Genomic DNA, 8,745 nt, shown 5'->3' with positions numbered 1-8,745 from the left:
ACTAATTACTTCAATTACATGCACCATACTCGATCATAATTTCATTTACACACGTCATACTCTTTCATGAGTTCAATTATATACGTCATACCCCTTCATGATTTCAATTACCCACGTCATACTCTTTCATGAGTTCAATTAGAAAAACTAATTACCATTTTCTCCAGATTTTTACGCCTTACCTACTTTCTTGTAGATCAGCGTTTCCCAACCGGTGTGCCGCGGCACACTGGTGTGCCGCGAATGGGCCGCTGGTGTGCCGCGAGGAAATCGAAACAAATTATTAATTCTATAGGAATCAAATTGCAAGACAAAGGAAAAATGTATATTTGTATTTCACATTATTATGAACCTCTACTATGAATCTACAACTTTAAGTTTCATACCGTGTTACTTTTCTGTACATTTTTAATGTTGAAAAAATATTTATCATTGTTATGACTATTATTGTTTCTTTATTGCTGCAGACTATTTCGTAACTTGAAATTTTAAAATATCATTCAATCCTTTCGACAAAGCAAACATGCATACAAATTACCTACATTTGTGTTTTAAAACTAAAAGATATTTCTATTTAGTGATCTTTCTTCTTAGTGAAAGGTTGGATACAGTTTTCGAAAAAGAAAGCTTAGTTTTAAAAACCTGAGTCCAATATTTCATTATAATTGTTTTCTATTTTTAAATTAGAATGAAAAATAAGCATAATTATTTACCACGGGGAAGAACCAGCGATTGAGCTTTCTTCTCTGTGAGAAGATCAGTAATTACAGAAAAAAATGCCACGGTATTATATATATTTACAAAGAATAATAACTATGAGTGTGCCGCGAGAATTCAAGTTACACCCATAGTGTGCCGCGAGAATTCAAGTTACACCCATAGTGTGCCGCAAGTTGAAAAAGGTTGGGAAACGCTGTTGTAGATAGTACTATAGCTTGAATTGATCACGTATTTTATATATATATATATATATATATATATATATATATATATATATATATATATATATATATGAAAGACAAAATTCCACGAAAAATGTTTTAGCGACTTTTCACCCAAAATTGGAGTCATTTCATCTCCTATTTAGCGACTTTTTGTAACAACTTGTTGGCAACACTGCTGACCGTGCTGTTGCCGGTAGTTGAAACGACTTGTTGAACGTCTTAAGTTTGTCGCCAGAGCTGCTATCTCTGTTGCGGAACCTCTAGCAACAGCGCTTCCAATACTCCACGTGCTCTACCCGACTGTCAGAAGACACCTTTCCTTGCATACACAGTATGAACTCTCTTGAAACGAAACTTCTACATTAACGTCCCAGGAGTATGCTCTTGAGGTTGAATGACTAGGAAATAATTAGTGGAATGAGAATGTGGAAGGGAAAGAGAAAACCCTCGGACACCACATAGTTTATCAGAAGCTCACATGATCTGGGATCGAACCAAGGATCCCTCCTTTAGAGGTGAGCGTTCGTCCACCTTTTTCTGATAGTGTTTCATATATATCCTTTATTGTCACAAAGCGATTAGCGGTGCGGGACACTTAAACTTGAGTCTTCGTAGAAGAAAAGTTTAATACAGATGATATGTCAAGTTCCGTATATCGAATATAAGAGGATTAGGGAAGATCTCAATGTGAGATACAAGCGTACCTTGAAGATCATCAAGAATCTGTTTCTGGTGCTGCTGGGAAGAATAGTCAATGAAACCAGTAAGTTTTCCCAATAGCAACAAAAATTTGGTGTACGTGGGGATGATGTAAGATGGAAGGAAAATCAGGAAGAAATTGATACTTGCAATGCTCTCTTTCTGACTATTGAATGAGTGCTTCTAATATATCTTTAATTTTACTGATTTCAACAGGAAATGGCACGAACTTGGCTCCATATTCTCTTACCTTGTGTAGAAGCTGTTCACAATCTCTGGTCTTTCCCCTAGCCAGAACTCCTTCTCAGAATATAGTGGTTGAAAGCCACTCAAGAGTCGTCTTTTTTTTTTTTCTGTCTCTTGTGTCAAGTAACCATTGACAGCTGATATCCGACTTCTGGCTGTGTGCACCAACGAAGTTTAAACGAGCGTTCACTTAAACGCGTTCAACATTGAACTTTAAAGTTTAAACGTGGTTCCAGGATTTTTGTTGCACCATTGAAATTCGAGGTTCAGTAGATCTCGTTTAAGTAAACTTCGGTCAATTTGTAAAATCGATTCTGATTGGTTGTCGTTTTTTGTCTCTAATCTTGGTTTAAGAAAGTAACAAATGAAGAAAGCATAGCGCGTGCCGGTCTTTTCGAATATCGATAGTGTGTGCATAAAGTTCAATTTCAGTGGTAATTGTGATGGAAAAATTAATGAAACCACGAACAAAAAATTTCTCCGAACACGAGAAATGTATTATAATTTCGCTAGTTGAAAAATACAAAGACATTGTGGAATGTAAACGGACAGATGGGAATTCCCTAAAATCGAAAGAAAAAATGTGGGCGAGGATTGTGGAAGAATTTAACTACAATGCAAATGTTGTGAAACGGAATGTGAAAGAAATTAAAAATTGTTACGATAATATGAAGAAGAGAGCGAGGAGAAATCTTGCAGAAGATCGGAAGGATCATTATAAGACGGGTGGTGGTCCTGTGCAACCGAAGAAATTAAGTTTGGTAGAAGAGAAAATAATTGGAATGCTTGGGAAGCAAATGACGCCTCTTCCGAATCCATTCGATTCGGATGGCATTTCCAGAAGAGAAATGTGTAAGTACTTTTATTTTATATTCTGAGAAAGTAGGATTCAGTTCAATAGCTTAAATAGGACATAATAGCATAATAATAATAGCGCATAATAAAATTTGTGCAATTGGTTCGTCCTGAAATATCATACATTATCCTTTGCTATTATGTAGCATAAGGGGGCCAAGATTCGACATCATGAAAATGCGTAAAATAGAAGATTGCTACGAACTTTCATAAGAAGTTATTGTCCATGTTCCATTAAGGGGGTCCGAAACTACACTGGACCCTCTTAAGCTAACCTGACCTAAGCTAACCTAACCTAATATAACGTTATATTATTTAATCAAACGAAAATCAATAGAAAGAAGTGCTGTTAAAGACACTGGACCCCTTAACGGAACATTGACCGTTATTGTCCATAATGGTAATATTTTTGGTAGGTATAAGGTCTACTGTTTGAAACAATATATTGTACACACTTCCATTTTCGCTCGTTCTTGGGCATTACTCGAGCAGACGGTTCTACCAAATTTTGACATTTCTTACATTTTCAGGTTAGGATGAAGCTTTGTATTTCTTCTAGCACAGCATGCTCTAAATGAGGGCAGTTGCCACTTCCAGATTGACTTGAGGAGGGCATAGTATAAATACAGTATGGAATAAAAGCTACGGTACATAAATGACATGCCAATATGTGCTAGGTGGGCACTAAAAAGCACGAATGCTACTTAACCGAGTCGGGGAAGGGGCGCAGCAGGGGGGCCCGAGCGGAAGCGAGGGCGTGCGTCCGTTGGTGGCAGGCGCGTCAGCGACGGGGGGTTTGCGTATAAAAGAGGATAGGGGAAGAGCACACACATACAATACTTTGGCTATCACTCAGAATTCATTTCTATTTATTTTGTAAACTTGAGTTTATATTATAAATTTTTAGTTGCTTTATGTTCAGGAAAGTATTAGTACGTTATTTTTCATTACAGGTTCCGATGTAGCTGTGCTGTGCACTGTAGGTTCAACCGACTCTGGTGTAGATGCACAAGGCTGTATTGATGCTCCCGTTGAAGCAACTGCCCCTATTGGTGCACGTACACAAGACCCTATTGATGTGCCTAGCTCTGATGTTGTCTCTTGCGAGGTAATTGCTACTTCATATATTACATTTGTAGGGTAAGTTCACCTATAAATTGAGGGTGAAATTTCACTTTCAGGATATGTAGGTGGACAATAATGCCGCACATCTTGATGAATGATTTATGATGTCCTGAATGATTTATGGTGTCTGATTTTGTATACCACTGCTTAGCAACCAAGTCAAATTTAGAAACCTACGATTTTTGTACGTAAAAAAAAAAAAAAAAAAAAATGAGAATTGTTTTTGTATGCTTCATTTGCAGTTATAAGTGCAGGTAACGTAATTACTTTGACGACGAGCATTCAAGTACCATATTCAGTTCTAGGTTTAGTAGTTTCTTTTGCAAACGTGATAAAAATAAGTTTTCATATTCTGTAATGAAAGTACGTTTTCAATCACTTCTCTCAAGCATTGCACAAGCATTCATGTGTACACGTACCGACGCTACGTTTCAGTGACCTCGTGTCGTTTTACTATGCACCCATGCCCGTATTTAAGTAAGTACTATTCTGTGCTCCATCACAGGGCGGCAGAATTTACGGAGCGGCAAACGTTCCACGGTTAGAGGAGGTGTAAAGGAGTTGGTGATGATGATGAATGAAATGATGGAATGAAGAAAGTGGGAGGAAACGGGAGAAACCCGAGAAAACTGACGTACACGGTGTTTGTCCACCACAAAGCTCACTTGGTACGAGCTGGGGTTGAACCAAGGACCATATGCACCAGAGGTGAACGCTCTACCACTGAGTCACCACGGCCCTCAGGAGTTTTTTTTTTAAAGATTCCCAATAAAGTAATATTTAAAACTAGCAACCCGCAGAGTCCCGCGCAAGCGCGAGAAAATATGTTAATGTGTTCAATTCGCTGTAATTACAGTAGTTACTAATTAGCTAGCTTATCTGATTATTTTTAAAAATTCATCCTCTTCCACCCCCACCTAAAGAGGTGAGAATGAACTTGACATCATGAAAACTGATACCGTTAAACTCAGCGATTTCGAAAACAATGAATTCAACATTAATATCTGTCGTTTTCGATTACTTATAAAGTCTCACCCCCTCCTTGCGGAATGGAGTATGACCTTGAAGTTGAATTGTATTAGAACTGTCTCTATTCATCTCAGCGATCCCCAAAAACTATCAATTCAACTCTAATATTGGTCGTTTTTGGGGAGAGTGGGACGGGCGACAAATTTTTTGCGGTAGGCGGCGAATTTAGAGCACAGGGGCGCACAATATATAAATACGAGCCTGCATGCATCCTTTTTAAGAATAAACTGTGTTGTTAATAGAATCACATATATTTTGTCACTATTGAATTTACTTTTTTGAAAACGTTTCCTTGCTTCAGGCTCGTAGCCAGAAGCTTCATTTCGGGGAGTTCTAACTGTTGACACTTTCAAAAAAATAAATACATACATAAATAAAATCATTCAGTTTACGTTCTACGCTTATGCCAGGCAACACTTAGAAAGTTGATGTAAAAATTGCTATTTAATCTACTTGTAGTATTTTACTTGTTTCGCTAAAATTTTTGGAGAGGTTCTGGACCCAATGGAGCCACTCCTTTGCCACGTCACTGCCGTGAGTCGCTTTTATTAGTATTTCTTCTTAATGATTAAAACCCACCAGTTCCAAATCAGTAATGAGGGCAGCTTTAATTTCTTGGGGTGTGTGCTAGAGAAGAGACAGGCGTTTGGGAAGGGGGTTGCAATTACTTTTGAATACCGAAAATAGTTTTATATTACGTCACCTACATGATAATAAATGTCTAGGGGATCAGGAGGAGGCCGCTTGCCAACCCACCCGCTTCCCCCTTCAGCGTCGTCAGTAATTTCAGTTCTTAACATTCACTTCGGAAATACCGACAAATCGTATATCCTATTAACAGGCCCGTATTAAAGGCGGAGCGGTTGAAGCAACCGTTCAAGGGCCCCGCGATCAAGGGGGGCCCCAAAGTCTTTAATTGCGGATGCAAAGTATTTAGTTTTTGTTGTTTTCATTACTGCATAATCCACAATGTTCCTTTTTGAAGCTGTCGTCTGTAGATTTGGTTTTGGTTTTCATTTTTTTTTTTTTTTTTTTTTAATGGAGCCCGCTACATAGATCCCAATAGTTTTAATCTGGCCTTGCCCATTCATACACTTTCTTTTGTGTATTTTTATATAACCACTTCAGTCCAAACTAAACGGTGATTAGCGAATTTAAATTGCTAGGATTTTTAGGTTTTATTACAATTTATCCTTTATTCAAAGAATGTATCAAAATTATTTCTACCTGCGTCTTGTTCTTAAAAATAAGGAACCAAAGACGTAAATCTCAATGTAAAAGCTTACTTTTTGTATTTTCCTTATAATATTATGAGTCGATAAGAGGTAGAACTATGCTCTAACCTTTGTGGAAGTACTTTCCGGCAAATAAACCACAGAATTTTCAGTTGTACATTTTTAATTGTAAAAATGTAGTGTTTTAAAAGAACAATAATAATAAATAAATCGAAACTAACGTTTATGTAGTATCTTCTTACTAAAGGATGCAGTTAACAAGTCGGAATTTCGGTGGGACCTGAAAAAGGTAGCAATTGCAAACTTGACAAATTACTGATTTACTTTGGAGTGATTAAAAAAAAAAAATAAAAAATAAAAACATTGTAATCAAATGTTAATACGATATATAGGTATTTTGTCGGTTTTTCCAAACTGAAAATTATAAAGTTGAACAAGTGTTTTTTTAGAAAAACTAATAACATCAACTTAAGGAATCATATTATATATGTACATAAAACTCAACTATTGGAAGTATACTGATAAATAGTGCCGTTCTCCTAGCGGCATAGTTTCTTCCTAGAACGCATGCAAGTTGAAGTGCCAAAGATAATTTAAAATTAGCGTCGTTACGTTGTTTGAACACTTGGACCCTTTAGCTATTACCTAGTTTCCTATACTTTTATGTAACTAATTTAAAGGAAATTTTAATTTCATGTAGTTCTTTAACAGGTTGTAGATAAGTGGATAAAAATTCACAGTACTAATGCTTATGCAGATACAGTGTAAACCATGTTTTCTATCACGTAATCATGTCAAAGAAGCAATTTCGAAGTGTCCAAAATAATTGCAGCTTAAGACTTCAGCCGTTGGAGATATTTTGCTTCTTGTGCGCTAGATAGAATCTTTTATAAGTGCAAAGTTTTGTTGTTTCCGTTCTGTTTGCTTTTAAATTATGAGTATGTGGGAGATATGCGTATTTATTCTGAATATCTTAAGGGCCTACTTTTTCCCTTTTTCACACACACACACACACACACACACACATATATATATATATATATATATATATATATATATATATATATATATATATATATATATATATATATATATATATATATATATATATATATACTGTGTTCGAAGTGGAAAAAAGCAGAGGCAGTATGTTTTATTATGATTTTGACTCAACATACCGGCTATTTAAATATTATCTTGATCACTGAAAAACCAGAGACGGTATGTCCTAATTACTGAAAAACCGGAGACGGTATGGCATACCACCCATACCGTCTGACTTTGACCTATATATATATATATATATATATATATATATATATATGTGTGTGTGTGTGTGTGTGTGTGTGTCTGTGTGTGTGTGTGTGTGTGTGTGTAGAGAGAGAGATCAGTAAGTAGGGATGAGTTAGAACAGTTGTAATAGGAATTAAAGCGTACATAAATGTAAAATTCTTTCTCATTTTCTTTCAGGTAACACTAGACTTCCCAGACAGTGGTCACCATGATGTGTTTTGCAATAGATCTACGCTTGTAGAAGTTAATAGTGAAGAACCTCGGTTTTCAGAGCAAGACAACACATCTGCTACTCAACCTACGAGCACACCGAACTCTGTAGTACCACTTTCCCATTATGAAAATGTGTGGAAAAACACTCCGAAGGCAAAAAAGCCAAAAATTTGTACACCATCGGCAGCAGCGAAACAGGTGCAGGAAGCTGCAGAAGCAAAGAGAAAATACTATGAGAAGAAGCACGCTCTCATGCTACGGAAACACAAACTTATGGTACGCGAGCATGCTTTAACAGTTAAGCTTCTTCGAGAGCAAATTAAGTTAACGCAACTGAAGCAAGAAAAAGAAAAAAAAATAATTGATGAAGGCATAAAATGTAATTCTGACATTTAAATCTGCTGTACAAGAAAATTTTTAAATAATTAAAGTTTTGTTAATATGTGATGAGATGGGTATTTATTATTTAATACATAAAAGAGCAAACCTTAACGAAATATAACTTTTTTCAATGTTTCCTGTATTTCAAGCAACATATTCTCTTTTAATTTACATGTACTGTTTCCTTCATGGATTTGATGTACAGTTTATTTCCTTTAGTACTCAGGGTGGAAAATAAGTTCACTGATGATTCAGTCACCTTCATTGTTTTTTATATGTTAAGATAGCAAAAGGAATCCCAAAATATTACTGTTTAGCTTTATGTTTGTATTATCATTTACAAATTGACTTGTTGTATAGTGAAAAATGACACGAATATTATAAAACCATAATCATAGTTTTGTGCAGTGGCGTCACTATGCCCTATTTAGGGGGAAGGGGAGAGCACCCTCAAATTTCATGCAGAAAATACATTACATACTTTTAAAAAATATAATAGTAAGGTGGTGTACGGAATTGCACTATTGACGAATTTGCATCCAAATGCAACAGAAGAGTAAAACTCACACACCAACAGTTCTGCATTTTCACTGATCCTTGATCATTCTTTTGCTACTATATAAGTAGGTACCTGAAAATGTAGCTCACGAAGCAAATTTTAGACAGGTGACTTTAAAGACCTTTTTTTATTTAACCTTGTAATACTACTTTAGGCAGAACAAAAG

At 36.0% G+C, this 8,745-nt stretch overlaps 1 protein-coding gene across 1 annotated transcript; it reads left to right on the top strand.

The window, feature by feature from the left end:
* The first annotated feature begins 1,215 nt into the window (after positions 1-1,215).
* LOC145674878 (uncharacterized) lies at positions 1,216-8,075 on the top strand. Its single transcript, XM_081745120.1, has 3 exons — positions 1,216-2,741; positions 3,698-3,852; positions 7,604-8,075. The coding sequence occupies exons 1-3, from the start codon at positions 2,333-2,335 to the stop codon at positions 8,033-8,035; spliced, it is 996 nt and encodes a 331-aa protein (XP_081601246.1). The 5' UTR covers positions 1,216-2,332; the 3' UTR covers positions 8,036-8,075.
* The last annotated feature ends 670 nt before the right edge of the window (positions 8,076-8,745 follow it).

Source organism: Thermobia domestica, chromosome 18, assembly GCF_964235325.1.
Source record: "Thermobia domestica chromosome 18, izTheDome1.hap1.1, whole genome shotgun sequence".
In the NCBI taxonomy this organism is placed as follows: domain Eukaryota; kingdom Metazoa; phylum Arthropoda; class Insecta; order Zygentoma; family Lepismatidae; genus Thermobia; species Thermobia domestica.
Note: the sequence above shows the minus strand (reverse complement) of the source record. Positions and strands in the feature narration are given on the sequence as shown.

What these genes read in the sequence shown, in the direction of transcription:
- LOC145674878 (XM_081745120.1), top strand. Translation starts at nt 2,333, where the DNA reads ATGGAAAAATTAATGAAACCACGAACAAAAAATTTCTCCGAACACGAG. An exon ending in CATTTCCAGAAGAGAAATGT is followed by an intron (nt 2,742 to 3,697) that starts GTAAGTACTTTT and finishes TTTTCATTACAG; the next exon opens with GTTCCGATGTAGCTGTGCTG. An exon ending in CTGATGTTGTCTCTTGCGAG is followed by an intron (nt 3,853 to 7,603) that starts GTAATTGCTACT and finishes ATTTTCTTTCAG; the next exon opens with GTAACACTAGACTTCCCAGA.